This window comes from Tasmannia lanceolata, unplaced genomic scaffold, assembly GCF_043159265.1.
Source record: "Tasmannia lanceolata isolate RefF3 unplaced genomic scaffold, GAP_Taslan_0.1 ptg000025l, whole genome shotgun sequence".
Taxonomy (NCBI): Eukaryota; Viridiplantae; Streptophyta; class Magnoliopsida; order Canellales; family Winteraceae; genus Tasmannia; species Tasmannia lanceolata.
The window spans coordinates 5,493,420-5,515,765 of record NW_027518702.1 but is presented as its reverse complement, the minus strand read 5'-3'; the positions used below and the strand labels follow the sequence as shown (position 1 = coordinate 5,515,765).

The 22,346-nt window shown below is 38.9% G+C and overlaps 2 protein-coding genes across 2 annotated transcripts; one reads left to right on the top strand and one right to left on the bottom strand.

The window, feature by feature from the left end:
* Nucleotides 1–798: 798 nt before the first annotated feature.
* LOC143857959 (salicylic acid-binding protein 2-like) lies at nt 799–5,685 on the top strand. Its single transcript, XM_077368524.1, has 3 exons — nt 799–1,198; nt 1,302–1,439; nt 5,258–5,685. The coding sequence occupies exons 1-3, from the start codon at nt 833–835 to the stop codon at nt 5,537–5,539; spliced, it is 786 nt and encodes a 261-aa protein (XP_077224639.1). The 5' UTR covers nt 799–832; the 3' UTR covers nt 5,540–5,685.
* A 3,530-nt stretch (nt 5,686–9,215) lies between these two features.
* Nucleotides 9,216–11,063, bottom strand: LOC143858164 (pollen-specific leucine-rich repeat extensin-like protein 3). The gene has a single exon (XM_077368804.1). The coding sequence runs from the start codon at nt 11,013–11,015 to the stop codon at nt 9,549–9,551; it is 1,467 nt and encodes a 488-aa protein (XP_077224919.1). The 5' UTR covers nt 11,016–11,063; the 3' UTR covers nt 9,216–9,548.
* Between the last annotated feature and the right edge of the window lie 11,283 nt (nt 11,064–22,346).

The following is a 22,346-nucleotide window of genomic DNA, read 5'->3' as shown; positions in this document are numbered from 1 at the left end:
AAATATCATTTTTTGTGCATACTAGGAAATGATATCCTTCCTTCCTCACTCTCCATTTTACACTTTTTCTAATCAACAGCTAATCAAAAGAAGAGAAATGCTTAACTAGAGTTCCATCTGATTGTAATACTGCATAGTGGGAGTCATGCCAAAAACCTTTATCAACTCAAAAAATTGTAAATTAATAAAAAGATTGACACATAAGATAAATACCCATGAGGTCTGAACCTATGGGCGTGCAAAGCTAACTACAAGCTCACATAAGCATACAGAGAAATCTAAATTTACAAAAGAAATGAATAATTAAATATACCATCATTTAATTTGTCCATAAACTCCAAATCATAGTTCTCTTACAATACCTGAATAAAACTCTAAGTCTCTCGTAAATAAATAAATCAAAGTCAAAATCCTAATCAGCCAATCCTCTTAGTCCCTGAGGTCAAGTGACTTAATTGAGAATTATTCCTCGGTATCTGAAACAAAATCTAACAGAGCGAGCGCAACAGCCCAACAAGTATCCAATACCTACAACAGTTGGATCAAGCAGATTCGAACATATAATTGAAAATACTTTCAGCTCCATAAAATCATTTCATGTTCATCAGTCTAACAACAGTCAATACCTAGCCCCATTGATAGGTCAGGTACCCTCATGTACTAAATAATGATCTCACTATTCAAAAAGCTGGCATAGTAGAAACACAACTGTTCAATCTCACTATTAAAAAAAGACAGGTTACATTCGCCACCTATCAATGGTTAATGACTGAAACAGAACAAAGAAGTCTATAAATATTGAAAAACAGAGAGAAGAGACACATGAGGGAAGATGGAGGGTGAGAGCCAACATTTTGTTCTAGTACATGGTGCATGCCATGGAGCTTGGTGTTGGTATAAGCTAACACCAATGCTAATTTCGGCGGGCCATCGAGTCACGGCGCTCGATCTAGCCACTTGTGGAATCCATCCAAAGCAACTCTCAGAGGTCTCTACATTTTCCGGCTGCTCGCAACCATTGATGGAGTTTATGGAGTCTCTCCTTTCTAAAAAGAAGGTGATCCTTGTGGGCCATAGCTTTGGTGGTATCAGTTTGGCTATGGCAATGGATCAATACCCAGAAAAGATATCGGCGGCAGTCTTTCTCACAGCGTTCATGCCCGACTCTTCTAACCATCCCTCTTATGTCATAGAAAAGGTAAATCTCTCTCCTTTTATTTTGATTTTTTTCCTTTGCTTGCTATTTCATTTATTAAGAAAGCATTTAATATGAAGTCTCTCTTTTGGTTTGTGAATTGAAGTACTTCGAGAGAACACCTTTGGAGGCGTTTCTAGATACTGAATTCGGCTTTGAACTGGGGCGACACAAACTTCCAACTTCAATGTTATTCGGCTTCAAATTCTTGTCATCCATGCTCTATCAAAATTCTTCACAAGAGGTATGATTTTAAGAAGAATCTTCAATTTGATCTTTCACAAGCTTTCTATTCCACATGGGGCCAGGTGACTGAATCCGTTGATTCTACCCAAGACATGTCGAAGACCCCACCTTGATCGGATGATCCTAGCCCCATAATCCATCAAACTTCACTTATTAGGTATGTTTAGTTGCCATCACTGCCTCAGAAAGGAAATAATAACATCCAAAGAGTTTGAAGTAGCTAATTTTCTTTCTACCCGGAAAGAGTTTTTGTTTTTTGAAACACTTGGGTTGGCTGGAATCCTGGTATACTTAGTTGGCAGCCCGATTATGTTTCTCTCCTCGTGCTATTCTTTGTCTCATCTTTTGTCGCTACCTCTATTTTTATTTTCTTCATTCCAGGGAACGAGGGCGAGCCTTGGCGCAACAGTAAGGTTGCTCCATTGTGACCCAAAACCCTACAATGGAGGGAGCCTCGTGCACTAGCCATTCCCGAGAATAGAATTAGTCACAACCATAATCAACCTAGCATTAGTAACATAATATAAGAAGACAAGGAAAATGATTTTAGCACTCCACTGTTTTGAAAAGTACGGAATGCGGTCTGAGGGTGGAGATGATGGCTGCTTCGTCTCTGAGGGTTTTTTTTAACCTGTTTACAGAGAGAGATGAGAGAGAGAGAGAGAGAGAGAGAGAGAGAGAGAGAGAGAGAGAGAGCGTGGAGAGAACGAGAGAGGCTGAGATGAGGGTTTTTCTCATTTGAGTTACAAAATGGGTTTTTCAACTGTATGGCTGAGAGAGAGGGTGGAGAGAACGAGAGAGACACAGCGAGAGAGAGGCTGAGATGAGGGTTTTTATCATTTGAGTTACAAAATGGGTTTTTCAACCGTATGGCTGAGATCAATTCCATTTTCATCCGATGGTGTTATAAGAGGGAGGAGTAGAAAACGTTTTCTAAGGGGCCGACTAGGAAAACTTTTATCATATATATATATATATATATGGAAAAAAACTAAAATATAACATATCTAAAGAAAAAAAAATTTAGACATATAAATACAATAATTTAAGAATAAGCTAATATATAAACTGTTAACATCAACGTTAATGTCGAAGTTAACGTCGACATTAATGTCGAAATTAACAGTATTTGTATTATCTTACAAGAAAGTCAACATATATAAACTGTTAACTTCGACATTAATGTCAAAGTTAACGTCGACGTTAATGTCGAAGTTAACAGTATCTATATAATCTTACAAGAAAGTCAACATTTGATGATGTTCTCATTTACGTAATTGTCATATTTTTATACTTTTTATTTGTCGTTTTTTCCGTAGTTGTCATATAATTATAGCCCATTTTCTGTATTTTTTCTCCAAAACTTAGGACTTAAATGGCTATGGCATGATTATTATTCATCATGATTATTATTATGCTAGCCACCTTTGCAAAGTCCTAATTCGGTGCAGTTTTCACCACGTCAAGAATAAGACAAATCTCTTAAAAAGTCACATAAATGGCTAACATTAAATGATGGGCAAGAAGTAGCCTTTGGCGAAGGTGGCTAGCAAATACCTATAAAAAAATAAAAAAATAGAAAATCTATATACAGCCCACACTATAGGATGATTCAAACCGTCCATTTGATGTAATGGAAATTTTTGCCATTGAGCGGTGATAAATTCAGCCTCTTCTATTCACCCCTATTTGTCAAAATGGACTATACAGCCCACACCATAGGATGATCCAAAACGTCCATTTGATGGCCACCATTGGGCGGTGATAAATTCACCCCCTTCTATTCACCCCTATTTGTCAAAATGGATTATACAGCCCACACCATAGGATGATCCAAACCGTCCATTTGATGGCCACCATTGGACGGTGATAAATTCATGCCCTTCTATTCACCCTTATTTGTCAAAATGGACTATACAGCTCACATCATAGGATGATCCAAACCGTCCATTTGATGGCCACAATGTATTTGTGCCAGTTTATAATATAAGAAAAAAACTAAAATATAACATATCTAAAAAATATAAAAGAAAATCAAAACATATAAAACATATAAGAAGTTAGCGTCGAAGTTAACAATTTAAGGTGGCAGGAACCGATATGAATGATACTGACTTCTGTTTTTCTTATTGTTGTGAGGCGCTCCTCACTTTATTAAAAGTATGGTATGGCCCTCACCGTAGGATGATCCAAACAGTTCATTAGATGGGCCACACCCTAAATAGGTTGTGCCCCAAAAATTATTTCCACAAGTTGATCCTAACCCTCTATAGAATAGAGGGTTAGGATCAACCCTCTAACATTCCGATCGGAGGGTTAGGATCAACCTGTGGAAATAATATTTGGGGCACAACCTATTTAGGTTGTGGCCCATCTAATGGACGGTTTGGATCATCCTATGGTGCTGTCCGTACCGTACTTTTAATAAAGTGAGGAGTGCTCTCAACAAAATATAGTAGTGCTGATAACATTTCCCTTTCTTTAACGCAATCGCACCGATATACATTCCAATCGCACCCATCATTATTCCAAACGCACCTTACTTTGTACCTGTAGATTCCCGCCTCAACGGCAAAGATTGTTTATGTCTTTAACGTCGACGTTGACATGAAATGATTTACATTCTTTGGCGGATTTCGAGGTATATTTAATGCAAGTTGAAAAAGAGACGCTATGAGCAGGAAAAGTTGGATGTGATTTACGAAGGGCAAAATGGTTTATATTTAATCTGACACATGTCCTTTGGTTGTGTCAGGTCGTAAAGTTGAAAACCCACCGCCTATGGAAGTTCAGAAAATAAACTAGCCTCATTTGGTATTTTCCTCCGTTTTTTGTTCTTGTTTTAATTACTCCAAACATCAACCTGCATTCCGTACTTTTCTCCGAAAGTAACATATCTTTTGTTTTCAATTGGCTTGTCAGAGCTTTTTGGAAACTGTAAATAAACTTTTGACAACCCTTTAAACACTAAAACACAAGAAGTTTTGTCTCCCATTAAAAGAGTGGAGTGCTAAAATCATTTCGCCAAGAAAAATTAGAGATGAATGACAAAATCCTAAAAAATAGGAATCACCCTAAACAATCCATGACATGTTTTTACTAAAATACCCTTGAAATATTACTTAAAGTTACAAAAAAAATTGAGGGCATATTCTTAAAATAGTATAATAAAGAAGAGGCAATGATAAATCGGCTCCCAAATATCTTAAATCGACCCCGTATGTGTCTTTCTCTCTCCTCTGGGTTCGAGAGAGAAAGAGGAGAAAGATAGACACATAGGGGGTCGATTTAAGATATACGGGGTCGATTTTTCACTCCCCCTAAAAGAAGGATGTATGACTGTCTTATGGGTTTCTGTCAATTGTCTAGATCCCATCAAAAATCATTTTTCATAAAACAATAGGGATCCGAAATTTGTCCAAGGACCTATTAGTGTGTCTAGATCCAGTCCGTTTATTAGATATTGTTTCATCTCTGACCCCAACTGACCACTTCGCCCAAAAATCAGCCATTCACTTTTCTTTTGAAAAAATATTTTTTTTAATTGGAAGGAAAGTGAAGGGTTTGATTTCCAGCCAAGCAGTTAGTCCAAAGGGTGAAACAGCCTTATTTTTTACTAAACGACATGTAATGTTAAAAGAGGAATGCTAAACTAAAGAACATCCTTGCAAAAAAACCACTTACAAGGGTCAAGAACAACCCCAATGGATAGGATATACTAACCAGGCTGCACATACAGATTATTGGCTCTTTTTGGGCACTTGAGGATAGCATTCCCCTTTCTCTCTAACTATTGTATATTTTGGTCTTTAAAAGGATTTTACACTTGCCACAACGTTGGTAAGGGTGGCATCTTTGTATATGGAGGATCTATCAAACTCGCCAACGCTATCCAAGGATAGATATGGATCTGTTGATCAAGTTTATATAGTTTGTGACGAAGATAAAGCAATCCCCGAAGAATTTCAGCGTTGGATGGTCGAGAATAATCCTGTGAAAGAAGTGAAAGAGATTAAAGGGTCAGATCATATGACTATGCTCTCAATGCCTCAAGAGCTATGCAACTGTCTCTTGCAGATTGCCAAGACATGCTCTTGATTCACGTTTTTCTTCGGATAGGAATAATGGTTAAGGAGATGGTATACTTGTCTTGTTACAGATTCTCTGTATTTTTATGGCATGTAGATTTTGGCATTCTATCTTCAACTACGTCCAAGCTATTTAAGATGAATTTCGGTCTCCAACTATGTTTAATGAGCATGACAAGTCTAAAAGTGGAGGTGGAAAAATCATTTTTCGTATGGGTTTTGCTTGGGCACTTGTTAAGGTGCATAGGAAATGATGTTTTACACATCTTTTGATAATAAATTCACAGAAGATGAGTATTTTTATCAAATAGTGTGTAAAATGATTGGGAAATATCATTCCCAATGCACCTTAACGGGTGCCCTAAGGGCACTCGTTAGCAAAACACTTTTCGTATATATTAGGAAGGGAAATGATTTCTGCGCTCCAATGTTTTGATAAACATGCGCTCCAACTTTTGTCGTGTAGTATTTAAAGGGCTGTCAAAGGAATATTACGGATCTAAAAAAACTCATAAAGCCCCTAAATACTCACAACAAACATGTGGAGCGCATGTTTATCAAAACATTGGAGCGTTGAAATCATTTCCCATTAGGAAATGACATCCTCACTCACCATTTTACACTTTTTTTCTAATCAACAGCTAATCAAAAGAAGATAAATGCTTAACTAGAGTTCCATCTCATTGTGATACTGCATAGTCGGTGTCACGCCCCAAATCGAGATCACGTGCTAGGCAGTAGGCACGTGACAAAGATGCATATATACCCATGAGGTCCAATCCTATGGGGGTGGAAAACTAACTACAAGCTGCTTACATAAGCATACAGAGAAATATAAATTTACTAAAGAAATGAATAATTAAATCTAACATCATTTAATTTGTCCATAAACTCCAAATCATAATTGTCTTACAATACCTAAATAAAACTCTAAGTCTCTCGTAAACAAATAAATCCAAGTCAAAATCCTAATCAGCCAATCCTCTCAGTCGCCGAGGTCGCGTGACTTACTCGAGATCATATTCCTCAGCATCTGAAACAAAATCTAACGGAGTGAGCTCAACTGCTCAGCAAGTATCAAGTACCTATAACAATTGGATCAAGCAAATTCGAACATATAATGGAAAAGATATTCTAAAATACTTTAGAAAGATTTTTCCAATAAAATCTGTCATAATTCGAAATATTTTCAACCCATTATGCATAATAGCTCCATCAATTCCTTTGATGTTCATCAGTCCGACTACGGTCAATGTCCAACTGCATTGACAGGTCGGGTACCCTAAGGGACTGAATAGTGGAGTTTTTCTATGCAGCCCGACTGTCAAAAAGGTACCACCCTTGATTTTTTATCCAACAGCAGCCTAATGCTGCTAGATCAAATATCAAGGGTGGTACTTTTGAAGTACCACCTTGATGGGACTTGACGGTCGGACACCATATAATTTCTCCAGAATAGTAATCTCACTATTAAACATGAATCATTTCAATAGGTAATCCAGTAATCACATTTGATTAAAGGGGAGTGATAAATCGACTCCCCAAATGGATGAATCGACTCCCCATGTGTCTATCTCTCTCCTGTTTCAGGAGAGAGATAGACACATGGGGAGTCGATTCATCCATTTGGGGAGTCGATTTATCAGTGCCCTTATTAAATCAATTTATATCCATTTCATGGGTTCCTTGACATGCAGAGCGTGTCTCGTGAGTGCAGTAGTCACCGCTACTTAATACCAGTCGTGCACTGGTTTCATCAATAGTTGATGGTATATTTGCCTATGGAAAATATTCGCCTTTTCCCTCCCCTAATTGAGATGAAGACAGTTGATCTAGGGAAGGAGCGAAGCCACTTACTAAGTGAAGAGCCAGTTTCTCTTCGACAACCCCACCCCCACCTGCTTGAGAGAAGGCGGCCTCTCTCCGGAAACATGGCCCAATTTTTCTTCTTTCCTTTTTTTTTTTTTTTTTTTAAGGGACCGCTACCATCTAGTTTGGCAATTCACATGAAGAAGCCTCAACTGGGCGCTACACCAGTCACACAGGGGCATAGGTTATCCAAGCTTCCGCGCTTGTAAAACGTCCTCGCACTGGATTCGTGTTTGATCCCCCATGATTTCTTAGTAAAATATATCGTGGATGATCCAAGTGATCAACACAACTTCATACACACACGGGCTAGCTCGTGGTCTGTGGTCCGAGTCTAGGTTTGAGCTTGGGTAATATTAAAGTATCTTTTTAGTGCCCAAAATGTTTTAATTTTCCATTAATTATTAAACAGATTTTATTCTCTTAAGCGTTTTTAGTAATGACACCCTCCAACAGTCACATTTGGGAGATAAATGTTTTGTCTTTTAATGGGCTTTTACTTCTCCTCCAACAGTCATATTTCTTTCTATAAAAGAGAGAGATGGCAGCAATGTTTGATACGAATTTGGGCAAAGAAAAAACAGAGAATACTTGTTAGTTTGTTATTGTTTTACACATAAAAATCCAGATCTCTCTCCTTCCTTCCTCCCCCTTCCATTCCGTGTCTGACCACAATTTCAAGGTGGTTCTAAGTGGACCAGTCACTGACTACACGTGGACCAGAGCATGTTTGGGCTGTTATATCTTCGAGGGTCGATTCATGGATCCTAGTTATACTGTAGGGAGCGGAAGCGATTCTTAAGGAGAGTGACCATGTAGTATGCCTTCCTTCTTCCAACATTAACAATCTGATTTTCGAAAAGGGTTTTTTGTCAAAACGATAAGTGCAATCTGTTTTTATTTAATTTTTGGAATTTTTATCAATAAATAAGTTTTGGGCCTGAGTTGCAGCATTTTGGGGCTGCGAACCAACTTGGGTTCAAGTAACCAGTTTTGGTCCGAGTAACCAAGTTGGGTCCGAACTTCTCTTTTTAGGGTTCGACTAAGCAATAGATCAGTCCGTACTTTATCCAATTCTTCCAACTGATGACAACAAGGAAAGTTTGCCACAAATGGTGTCATCTCCAAAGTATGGGTGACAACTAGTGGCTTTCGCGGCAGATCATATCAACTGTCGTTGTAGATTTTCAGCCACGACATTTATAATTCCAATGCCAAAACAAAATATTACGGGCCAACGGGTGGTGAGATTATTTGATAACATATCGCGATGCGCGAAAACCAAATAAAGAGGCGGAAAATCCTTGCCTATCGCCACATATCATGGCGGGATTTTTTGACGAAATAACTTAAGTGCCTACAGTAGGTGGCTGGGTCATCGAAATAAACCGACGTATAAGTATTTTCATGGCAGAATAATTTAAAAGAAGATCGTTTAAATGAATTATTTTGTAACCATTGCGAAAATCATATATAGGGATTTGCTAGGGACAATCGCAGAAGGCATGTCACGGATGGTCTGTTGCATTGAGAGCAGCCATATCATGGATAAAGACAAAATCTGTTGAAAAGTAAGCCTATGTGGCTGCTCTCTCAATCAACAGACCATCCGCGAAATGCCTTCTGCGATGGTCCCTAGTAAATCCCTTATATATACCCATTGATTCCATATTAACTTTCTCCCCTCGGCGCGTTGGGGTGCACCCGGGCACGGTACTAGGCATCGGGCCCTGATTGTGATAAAGCCGGTGATAATGATGGAACCCACCCTAAAATGCCATGGGTCCCATGCCTTCCAAATACAGGCAAACATGGAATTTAACCAAAACTAGTCAGAGAGAGAAAATCATTTCTCTCACCCGTTTCTCTTTCTCAAATCAGTATGTACATATATTTCAATTCTGATTCTTCTTGAATAAATGCAGACTTTTAACAACCCAAAGGTGACATTGAAAGGCTTTAACAAAACTCTCTATACAAAAATACTTATTATTTCTCATGCATAACTAGAAATATAATGGGGATGGGAATCATTAAAAGAGAGTTGTGTTCACTAGGATGAGATAAGGGTTTTTTCAAGGATCAACTAGCAAAAGTGGGTATGTGTCATTGTGTTGTGTGGAGGGTTAGAAAGTTTCAAAGAGAAGTATTTAGTAACCTCGGTACATGGGTGGTGGGGGCGACGTGTAGTGGGACCCGAAGTCGGGCGGAAGGACAATGTCGTCATCATCGGTAGATGGTGGTGGTGGAGGTGAAGAGTTTATAGGTGGTGGAGGTGAGTAAACCGGTGGTGGGGGTGAATGAACAGGTGGTGGAGGTGAGTAAACCGGTGGTGGGGGTGAATGAACAGGTGGTGGTGGTGGTGGTGGCGGAGGTGAGTAAACCGGTGGTGGTGGAGTTTGAACCGGTGGTGCATGGGTGGCATTATCACCACCACCACATTTTGACTTCCCACAATCCACAGGATTTCTCCCAACCTCCATACAAATCTTCTCCCTCTTCTGTTTCGGCCGATTCGGTAAGCAATTACTCGTATCGTCCAAAACAGCACCCGATATCTTCCGCGGCACGCATTCTTCAGCCTCTCCTTTAAAATAATTATAAGAGAACGTAAAATTCTTCAAATTCGGAAGCTTACAAATACCCTCCGGCACACATCCCGTCAAAACGTTACGCGAAACATCCAACTCCGTTACGCTCTTCAAACCCGAAAAACTTTTCGGCAAAACCCCGGTCAACCCATTTGACCCGATATCGAAAACCGAAACGTTACCAAGTAACCCGATTTCCGGTGGCAAACAACCCGATAACCCGTTATTCAAAAATATAATCTCATTCAAAGTATTTGACATATTCCCGATTCGACTCGGAATGCAACCACCGAGTTCGTTGTTAGCAACAACGAGAACCGAAACTGTAGAGTTACCGAGAGTTTCCGGTATGTGTGACCGGAATCGGTTATTATTTAAAAAAAGTGCGTCAAGGGGTTTATCAAAGAGGTCATGAGGTAAAGGGCCTTCAAAGTCATTGAAACGAAGATCGAGATATTTTAAAACCGGTAACCGGATAACAACGGTTGGAAAGGGTCCCACAAATCTGTTATTACTAAGATCAAGCTCATGGAGATGTTCCATTCTAGAGAAACTTTTAGGAATGATTCCACAGAATCGGTTTGAATTTATATGAAAGAGCGCGAGATCGGTTAAAAGACCGATTTCGACGGGGAGGAATCCGGCGATATCGCCGCGGTTGAGATCGATTCCAGCGACGACTTCGACGGAATTATTGTCGAGGGCGTTGGAACAAAAGACTCCTTTATAAGAACACACATTTGGGCCCACCCAATTTTTTGAGACCTTAAATGGGTCAGAGAAAATGGCTTTTTTCCATGCTTGGAGGGCAATGTAGGCTTTTCGGAGACGCGGGTTTGTGAATGTGAGGGAGATTTGGACTTGGGATTCGAAATCGTCGGGTAAATCGCCAGATTCCGGTAAGGTGAGGAGTTGACGATCGGCGATTAAGGAAGCTTCGGCGTCGGAGAGAGAGGAGGGAGAAGAGAAAGAGAAGAGAAGGAAGATTGAAAGAAGGAGAGAGAGAGAATTTCTTGAGGTATGCATTTTTTTTTAAAGGTGAGGGTGTTCTTTGAGGCCTAAGGGTGCTTTTTAGAAAGGAGGGTTGAAAGGAGGGAGGAATAGGTGGTTAGGGTTTTCATGGGGTGCTATAATTTCTCTCTATCTGTATCTCTGTTTTGAATTTTTCTGTTTTTATGGTTGGTTTAGGGAGAAGGGTGGTATTTTGAATTTGACAAACACCACAAGATAAATGTGTCGTATTTGGTATTGCCACCACCCACCAAAATACCAAATGATGAAAGGGTCGAATTTTGTTATTGCCACCAAGAATAAGAGGGAAAGGTTTGCATGGATTTTTTTTTTTTTTTGGATGCCATAGGGTATCCCCACCCCACTTCGTGGGGCGGGACTAGTCCCTAGGGATGCACGCAGGCACCCGGTAGACCACGCGCATCGGTTGAACAAGGGGGGATTCGAACGCTCGTCACTGGGGAGCATACCCATGACTTTACGCCAAAGAGCCACACCCTCCCGGGTTTAGCTAATGAAAAAATACCCATGTTCCAAAAAATAGATGATTACATTAGAGAAGCACTAGGAAAAGAGTTAGGCAATTTGTGGACCCAATGAAACACTCTTGAGGTTGGGTTTTTGCAAGGCTGCCCTTCATTTTGTATTCCTCAGATAGTATTAATATGAATGGAAAAAAATGTAAGGAAAATATTCTATGGTTTTGTAGGTATGCAATTTTCATTGAAAACAGAGAAATTTTTTTACTTAGAAAATGTTTCCCACAAAAATGAGTTTACCAAACATTAGACAATTCATTCTCAATGGTGTTGGGAAAGTTGCCTTATTCCTGCTACCAACATGGGGTTGCTTGGGTAGGAAGGCAAGTAGGCAAGAATAGAAACTTCTTTAGGTATTTTTGGGAAAACCTAAGTGGGAGTCTATAAAAGAGGAGAAATTATATGGTGCCCGACAGTCAAGTCCCGTGTAGGGTTTTGACATTTCTCCTCTGCATCCTAAGATTGACAATCCCATGCTTTTTCAGTGAGTACAATTTCTTCCAACCAATATAACTTGTTCTTGTATATTAATGGAAACTGATTACATGAAATCTTTTTTAGTTGGGAAGTGGGCCTTTGTATTTCCCATTCAAACTGTACAAATGTACATTTGGAGTAGAATTCCTTCAAGAGTAGTAAGCCTCTACTACCTACATGAACAAATCTTGCCTTTGTTTTTTTGTAATCCCCTCCTGACTACACAATTACTGTCTAACTGCAGCACACCAAATTGCTATGGATGTCAGGATACAGTGAGTTTGTCTGATGATTCTATTAATTGGAGTTTAATTCAGTTTGTTTTGTGGTCAGTGTACTGTTCTTTGTAGAAATCCATTTGATTTTCAGTGGTTAATTTCAGAAATTTAGTTTTGATTTGCTGATTGAAACCTTGATTATGAATTTTGCATATATGCATTTAGAATGAATCTTTTTTTAAAGGCGAATGATTATACAATAAGAGAATCGCCTGAACCGTGAAAGCGATCTGGAATCATAGGTCCTCTTTGGATACCTCTTAAAATTATTTGCATATAATCTTATATGCTAATGGTTGTGAAGTTAAATATGATTATTTGCAAATAATGGTTACAAAAGCTTTAAAAATGATTAAGTTAATGGCTTCCATGGAGGCCTTGATGCCCCATTTGCAAATATGATTAATCTTACTTCCAAAGGGGCCCTTAAAAGTTTAGGACTTGTTTGTTTTGGATTTTGAGTACAGATTGTGTTATTGGACTCAAAATTAAACAAAAGTTTGTGTTTTCGTCATAAAGAAATGACCATTTTTCATGAGAGGTACGTGGTCTTTTTTCATGAGAGGTATTGGTTAAGATAGAGGTATTCTTAGATGCTTCTCCCTTGGAACTCATCTGAACTTACATTCCTTAATCATATGACATTACTAGCACTTACTTTGGGTGTAACACCGTGAAATCCACAGCTAATACACTGTAATTGGAATCAACCCGAACCGGTCTTGATTTAATGATAAAAGCACTCAAATTCTCAAAAATCGACCCGAGTTGCACCCGTACATAAGATGAGAACATCCCAAATGCTATTTCTAAATAAACTTTGATAAAATCAATGTCGTAAAATTTGAACTTGGATGAGAACTCAACCAGGGTAAAAAAGGATTTGCCTTGGGCAAGTCAAAGGAGTTTTGATTGACTTGGTAGGAAAAAATGCAAACTCAAATGAGAACTCGGCCAAAGGTAAAAAGAGTTGATTTGGGGGATTCGAAGATTGACCGAGGATATCTTATACAGTGGGTAAAATCATGGTTTTAAATTTCGGTTTCAGTGAGCTGAAACTGAAACCGAAATTTTGGCCCAAATCCGATGAAATGTTAGAAATAATATTTTATTTGTTACAAAATTCGGCTGAAATTTATGGAAAATAATAAAAAAATGTAAAAAAAATGAGATTTTTGGTCGAATTTCCTAAAATTTCTGACAAAGTTTATTAAAAAACGAAATTTCGGCCGAAATAAAGTAATGTTTGGGGTATGTGTCATTTCGGTTTCGGTCTCAACCGAAACCTGAAATTTAGGATTTCAGTCGAAATTTAAAACCATAGGTAAAATACATAAAATTTCTTCAAGCAGCAATTAGCTAAAGGGTGATCATTTGAGTTTTAATAAGAGGAAACAGTGACCAGAGTCACAAGTTGTATTAAGCTTTAATCCATTAATCACTGCATCAGCAGATTAAGTTAATTTATCCTGGGAGAATAAAATGAATTGCAAATTCGTTGTCACATTCCATTGACTTGGACTTCAGACAAGTGGAAGGATTTGGTTCTATTTTCTTATGAACCATGAGTATTTTCAGTTTCAAGAGTAGAAAACCTTCCCTTTGCGGAGGCCATAGTGATATTTCGAACACATATGAGCACCTCTTAATCTAAAATAAACAACATCTGCAGTCATATTGAAAAATCTACCCAAACTACCTTAGATCATCCTCTAATTGAATATAAAAACAATGCTACCTTTTCCTAAGGTGCCCCTCAGCTTTTACCATTATCCCATTATCAATACTGCCAAATAAACTTGATAAGACACCACTTACCAAGTACTCTTTTTTTTTGCGTGTTATGTTCAAGCAATAGAGATCTCATTGTCCCACTTGAAGAGCTAAAATGGGTGTAGCTTTTCACTAAACTTGAATGGTATCAACGTGATATGTAAAGTACATCATAGTTCATAGGAAAAGGTATAAGAAAAGCATCCAAAGAGAGCATAATAGAAAAGGAAAAAGAAGGAGAGTACTCAATTACACCCAAATGGGATTTCAACCCCACCCCAAAGAAAGCTTATGTCATTGTGTTACAGAAGAAATTAGGGTGAACTTAACCTCTGAAAACTTGCGAAAATTGGGCCACTCATATCATGCCAACCTGAACAGGGCTGTTCATAGGGTAGACCCTTGTATGGATAAAAGACAATCATCAGATGACCTTATCCAACCATTCACATGCTAGTGGTTGAACGGCTAGGATTATCTGATTAGAGTGAATTTTGGGCCATGGTATCCTATGGTGGGACCACCAGATGAACGGTCTAGACTCAACATCGTGTTGAGATCATCTTGGTGCGGCTTGATCCAAATGATTCTTAAATTGAATTTTCTGGCCCCCAAACCCCATGACTCCATGAGATCTTCTAGTCCCGCCTGTAGTCAGCAAAATGCCATTTTAATCTCCGTTTTTTAATACACTTTGAAGGGTAGGCGTTTAATATGCTGTACAAAACTTTTTATAGCAAAATAATACATTTTGAGGAAAATATTACAAATATAAAAGAAAACGTTAAAAAACACAATGGAAAACACTTCTAAACGGGATCCAGTATTGAAAATAACTCAATTCAACTCAACAAAGCCTTTGTCCCAAACTAGTTGGAGTCGGCTAAATGAATCCTTTAAAAAATATTCATGAAGAAGGTGAAAGGAATCTACCCGGCTCAAATCCTGGCTCTAGATGAATTCTTCTAGGTCGATCATTTTCTTCCATTCTATCCTATCAAGTGTCATGTTCTTTGTTATGTTCCTAGTTATCAAGTCTTTCGTCACTGTTTCTACGCAAGTGTTTTTTTGTCTGCCCCTACCTCTTTTTACCCCATCAACTTGGCACAAGTCGCCTCTTCTAACTGGAGCATCCAGAGGCTTACGTTGGATATGTCCAAGCCATCTTAAGCGGTGCTCTCTCATCTTCTCCTCAATTGGTGTCACCCCCAACTTTTTACGAATGTCTTCATTTTTAATTCTATCTAACCTTGTGTGGCCGCACATCCATCTAAGCATTCGCATCTCCACTACACTCATCTTAAGCACATGCTCCTTCTTAAAGGCCCAACATTCTGAGCCGTACAGCATGGTTGGCCTCACAGCTACCTTATAAAACTTTCCCTTCAACTTGGTAGGGACTTTACGGTCGCACAAAACTCATGAGGCAAGCTTCCACTTCAACCAACCTGCTCTTATTCTACGTAGACCTGGTAAAATCGAACCGTGCCCGCGGGTCAACCCAACCCGCAAATTTGCGGGCACAGGTCAAAGTTTTAGTGACCCGTCAAAATCGAACCGCGGGTCGCCCAACCCACAAAAATATGGGTTGGGTTAGGTCAACCCGTGGGTACCCGCGGGTACCCATAAAAATCTCTTTTATTTTTATTTAAAAGGAAAAGAAAGAGATCAAGGGTTAAGATCATAAGATCAAAAGCCAAAACAAAAGGGATTTCAAATTTGCTTTGAGTCTCGTTTTGAGTTGCTATCAGTAATTCATGTTATTGCATAAAAATGGATTTGTACTAAATTTGTAGATAATTTTGTTCACTAAGTTTGACGTTTTTTAATCGGTTCATTCTTCACCTTTGTAATTTAGAACTCTACTTACAATAGATTATTTTATATGGTGTGCGCCCTGAGGTTGAGAATAGGGTGAATATTGAATAAGGCCTGACAAAATGGGTTGGAAAATACATTGGAAATTTTTTTGGGAAAATTGCGGGTAACCCGCGGGTTAACCCAACCCACCCGCAGCTGGCACAGGTCACCTAAGTTGTGACCTGTAGGAATGCGGGTCATTTTTTGACCCAACCCGTTTGACCCGCACCCGCATGATCCACGGATTGACCCAACCCACTCGGCCTGTTTGCCAGGTCTAATTCTATGGTTAACATCCTCTTCAATCTCCTTCCTTATGTAGAATTGAACCAAGATAACGAAAGATATATGTCTTAGGTACCTCCCGTCCAGTCATATTTACTACATCCTCGTCCCGACTCCTTACATTACTAAAGTTGCACTCCATATACATTGTCTTAGTCCTACTCACTCTAAAACCTTTGGATTCCAAAGTAGTTCTCCATAACTCTAACTTAGCATTTACTCATGCTTTGGTTTCATCGATTAATACTGTCATTTGCAAATAACATGCACCATGGCACCTCATCCTGGATACCCTCATTAAGCTCATCCATAACTAGCGTAAAAAGATAAGGGCTTAGAGCTGATCCTTGGTGCAGTCCTATTGTAATTGGAAACTCACTAGATGTGTCATTCGTGGTTCTGACACTAGTTACTGCTTCATCATACATATCCTTTATCACATCAACATATTTAGTAGGCACTTTTTTCTTTTCGAGGACCCACCACATAACAATCCTGGAAACGTTAGGGAATATATGTCAAAGATGAATGATACTATGAGGTACTTCATCTAAGATCTCATCAGAAGCACTATGATTCGGCCAGCATATCATGCCAAACTGAACAGGACTGTTCATAGGCTATTGCCCTTCTATGAATAAAAGACAATCATCAGATGATCTTATCTGACCATTCGCATGCTAGTGGTTAAACAGCTAGGATTATCCGATTAGAGTGAATTTTGGGCAATTCGGGTTGGGTCGAGTCGGGTCTAATTTTTTACAGGAAAACCCAAGATTCTTAAACCCGACCCTACCCAAGATAGTTTCTCGGGTTGGGTCGGGTCTTCATTTTTTTAGCGTAGTATAGTGCATAGTTGCCGGAAACTCCTTGGGCAGGTGGGAAACCCGTTTCCCCTAAAATGAGGGAAAAACGTTCCGGAAATGTTTCAAAAATATAATACAAAATTGGAGAAATATTTCTAAAACACATGAAAAATATATGAAAAACTTACGTAAATAATGTGTAAACGCATGATAAACGTGTGCAACACTAGTAGAAAACGGATATGGAATATGTAGGAAACATGTGTGGAACTTACAAAAATCATTGTGGAAAAAACACATCATTTCCTACGACATTTCTCGTACGATTTTCTTTTGTTTCTCGTTTCTCGTTTCCCCTGTATTTTTTTTCATGTGTTTCACGTTTCCGTTTCACATTTCGTTTCGTGTTTCCGTTTATTTTAAAGATTCTAGAAAAAAACAAATCGTCAGATAAAAAATCTCTAAATTTATGTCATCAAATGTGTAAATTTAAAGACACTATATTTTCACATAACAAACATGATCACCTCAATGAAAACAATTGTATCAATATATTGGAAAATAATTCGCTATGTTATTCAAGAGATATTTAAGAAAGACTTAGTCTACCCATATGAGTGGAGTCGAATTTCGGGTTTTGAGTTTTTTGTTCTTTAAACCCAGCCCTACCCAAGATTGAGTAGGGTTTTCCAATTTTAAACCCGACCCTACCCAAGACCCATGATTTCTAAACCCAACCCATGTATTTTCTAGTCGGGCTGATGCGGATCGAGTAAAACCTGACCCAAGTTGCAGCCCCTCTTGCTCTCTCTCTATTTGGATTGCAGGAATTTTCTTATACTTTTTGCAAAGGAAAAATATTTCTAAACTTTCTTACTTTCTTTACACACGAAAAAGGATGGCTTGAACCAACCCTATTAAATTTTTATTTAGAGAGACCTTCAAGTTATGATGATATCCCTCTAAATAAGAAATATTCATATTATTTCCCTCTAAATTATGAAAAGCATAAATGTTTGCAATAATCCAAACAGGGTCTCAACGACATGCTTAGGATTTTGGAGTACATCTACATATGGTAGATATAAGCATATACACATATACCCATTTTAATCAATTTTTAAAACAAAAACATATCAAACTTGTTCTATTTGTTGAACCTATTTTCTTCATTTCCATTTATTTGACTATTTTTTACTACGTTTTTTTCATCAATACCATATAAAACACCAATCTTCCCGGTCTCATTTTTTTATGCTATCACGTTTTGCTAACTATGGTTCTGCCGTAGAAAAGAAGAACAAAAGTAGAAAGGTTATTTTAGTTCTTTACACAGTTACCATGACTGGTGGGTGGGCTACTGAGAAAAATGTATAGATTATCTTATTAGAAATTAAGGATAAATAATTACCAATTAAAGGCATTTTTTTAAACCATTCGAAAAAGGGCATTTTTTAAAAAACCGAAAACTTAGGGGCCATTTGGTAGGCGGATTTTAGAATCCGGGTTTTTAGTTTGAAAACAATATTGTAAAAGAGGGTTCATGATCAAGCAGCTTTATGCTGTCTTGACAGCATTTCTTGGATTTTAAGTGAGAAATTCAGGTTTTAAAAATCTCTCATCCATCCTGAGATTTCTAAAACCTGGAAATATGGAAGGATCTGCTACTCTCTTGATGTCAGAAAAAGGATGAGAGGTAAAAAAACGAGTCAAAAACGACGGTTGGTCCGCTTCTTCTCTTGTTTCTTAGCTACAATTTTGAAAAAATTCCGGATTCTAAAATCCACGTATATATCCTAACGGCTCCTTACGCGGATTTTTGAATCCAGGTTTTTAGTTTGAAAACAGTGTAAAAGAGGGTTCATGATCAAGCTGTTGTATGTTGTTCTGACAGAGTTTCTTGGATTTTAAGTGAGAAATTTAGGTTTTAAAAATCTCTCCCGCATCCTGAGACTTCTAAAACCTAGAAATATGAGAGGATCTGCTACTCTCTTGTTAACAGAAATAAGGGCGAGAAGTCAAAAACGACGGCTGGTCCGCTTCTTCTCCTGTCTCTTGTTGGGACTCTTAACAGGGTAGAACTCGCCCCTAAAAGCTAGCTGTTAGAGGGAGGGTGCCCATCCCTTATAAGCAAATCCACATCCATTGACTTTTCCAATGTGGGACTATTTTTGCTTTCACGTGGAACCCCCAACAATCTCCCCCCTCCACGTGGAAGCAACGTGGACAATCTCGCCCATCCACGCGGGTGCAACATGGGAACTACGAGATCTACCCCGAGGGATTATTCCGTCCTCGCAGGCATTATCGGGGTTATTGAGATCTTTCCCTAGGGACATTCCCGCCCTCGGAAGCAAACCGGGGTTACCAAGCCCTAGTTCTGATACCACTTGTTGGGACTCTTAACAGGGTAGAACTCGCCCCTAAAAGCTAGATTGTTGGGGGTTTCACATGAAAGCAAAAATAGTCCCACATCGGAGAAGTCAATGGATGTGGATTTGCTTATACGGGATGGGCACCCTCCCTCTAACAGCTAGCTTTTAGGTGCGAGTTCTACCCTGTTAAGAGTCCTTACAAGAGCTCGTGGATTTGCTTATAAGGGATGGGCACCCTCCCTTTAACAGCTACCTTTTAGGGGCAAGTTCTACCCTGTTAAGAGTCCCAACATCTCTTAGCTACAATTTTGAAGAAATCCCGCACAGCCCCTTAGTGTGGTGGTGATGCTTTTATCCAAAATGAGGAATTGAGGATTAGCCAAATACATACGCCATCTTTTGGTTAGAAAATGGCACGTTGACAACTATATGTGAATACCAAACCCTAAGGCTCTGTTCACTTGCCTTCCCGAGAAAGGAAAGGAAAGGAAAACCCCCCATATTTTCTTGAGAAACCTTGAATTAGAGTGTTCACTTGCATTATCAGGAAAGTGGGAAATCTGACGTGGAACGTAATTATAATTACGTGGAAAAAAAATTTTCTCGCGAGGAAGTGAAGAATTTTCTCGTCAAATAGGTAGGATTTCAGCTTTCTCGAGAAAGTTTATCGCGCTGGGTATTCTGAACCCAAAAAAAACGCAAGAACAACGGCTTATCTCCTTCCTCGACCATTCCGTCTCCGGCGACCATTCCGTCTCCGTCCTCCTTCTCCGGCGACCATCAAGGTCAGTGGTAACTCCTCCTTCTCCGGCGACCATCACGGTCAGTGGTAACTCCTCCATCTCCGTCCTTTGATCCTCTTCCTCTGTAATTTTTCTTTTTTTTCCGGGTTGAATCCCCTCTTTCGGTAAGATGGGTCTCCATCGACCTTGATCTACAAGAAAAATTAGAAGATCTACAGTATTTTGATGTTGATGAAGAAGATCTAGGGTTCGGATTTCTTGCAGAAATGGGTTTTTTCCTTGGGTTTTTTTTGCAGAAATGCTGTTGATCTCCATTGACCATGATCTACAAGAAAAATTAGAAGAGATTTTTTGCAGAAATGAGTTTTTTCTTTTGATTTTTTTTTTCGAAATGGGTTTTTGTTCGGTTTTATTTGTTTTTGTTGCAGAAACGTGGGTTTGTAAATGAGTTGTTCTCATTTTGTTTCAGATAGGGGTTGGTTTTTTCTCATTCGAATTTCAGAAATGGGTTTTGTAGAACTTTTTTTTTTCAGAGATGATTTTTTCTTCGAAGAAACTGTTTCTGTTTAATTCAAAGAAACTGTTTCTGTTTAATTCTTAACATCTCTGTAATACACCAATTTTTCATATTGTGATACTTTATTTTTTTAATTTGTTGCAGGCTTGTAAGTTTCTTGATGAGAAGTGGGATCTTAGGTTCACTGTTATTGTCGCCCAGAAAAACCACCATACCAAATTTTTTCAGCCTGGGTCTCCCGATAATGTTCCACCTGGTTAGTCTATTCATGAACTTCTCAAGAAACAGAGAAATGGAAAACCCTCATTTGATCACCTTGGTTGTAGACAAGGGTGTATATTTTTAGGATATAGAGTATCCAGTATGGTGAGGATCTCGTATGGGATTTTCTAGCCTCATATCTATCATGTACATGGATACCCGTAGCATTAGGAACAATCAACTATCATGGCAATTTGCAATTATCATGGGAGAACCTCCTTTCCGCTGATGGGAGGAAGTATGTCGCTACTTCTTAAGAGTGTTCACACCAATGGCTTATCATAGGATACAGTAGAGGAGAGTGTCCGTGGGGACCCCTGGAAGGCTCAGCAAGGGAAAATGGGAGCCGGAGCCTGTTGGGACAGACAGGGAGGGAGGGAGGGAGGGACCCATATTTGTGCATCATCCCCTTCACCACCTGAGGTTAGTTGTGAGGAGGATGAGGCTGAGGAGGAACCTTTCACAAGAGGAGTAGACGAGGAATTTTAGGAGCTGATTTTGGAAGTTGATCTAGTGGAGGACGAAGCTGATTTGAGAGAGAGCTCTGAGCTTTTGGAGACTCCTCCTTGGAAGGAGATTGTGTAGAATTCTTCAAGTAGGATTTTCACTTTTCCTCCTCATCTAGAATGTAATCGTTCTATTTCAGTTGCAGTACTATTCTACATCTTTGTTCCTTATAATTTTCTGTTGTCTATGAGTTTCTGTCCCCAAGTTAAATTTGTTTAGAGTTTCTGTAATCTAAGATCAGTTTCCACTGCCATATGAGTGAAATATTAGGAGTTCTTGACATCTTGAAGTCTGCCATTTCTCTTCATCTTAGATCTAAAAATTCTGGAACAGATCACAAGCATGAATCTATACATTCAGTTCTGTGTGCTTTTTTCGATATGAAGTCTTGCAAACATTACAAGATATACATCATTTGTAACATTTCAGATTAGAATGATCTGAGCTCATATGCTCCATGAACACAATCTGAGCTTCATGCCTAAATGCTGTTTTGTTTATGTCCATTACTTAATTCACAGCTTACACAAGCTGGTAGAAAATTCAACATCTACATTTCGTATTATCGGAGCTACACTGTTGGACTCACATCTTCACTGTTGGACTCACATTTGTAACATTTGAGATTAGAAAATTCACAGCTTCCCACTCAGCTTTCATCTAGCCCATCTAATCAGTTTTGGACTCACATCCCATTGCCAAAATCCAAAACAAACTGGGCCTTAGCATATTCTATTTCTAAGGTCCCACCTGCTTTGGTGGTGATTGTTATTATATTCTTTTTTAAGAATAGTTGTGTCAGGTGGCGGCAAATGGTTATGCCACTTTCAGAATGTAATGTCGAAACTATTACTGAGCTTACTAATTTTGCTGCATTACTATCAACAGGGTACAGCTCGCCCAACCCATTATCATGTCCTGCCGG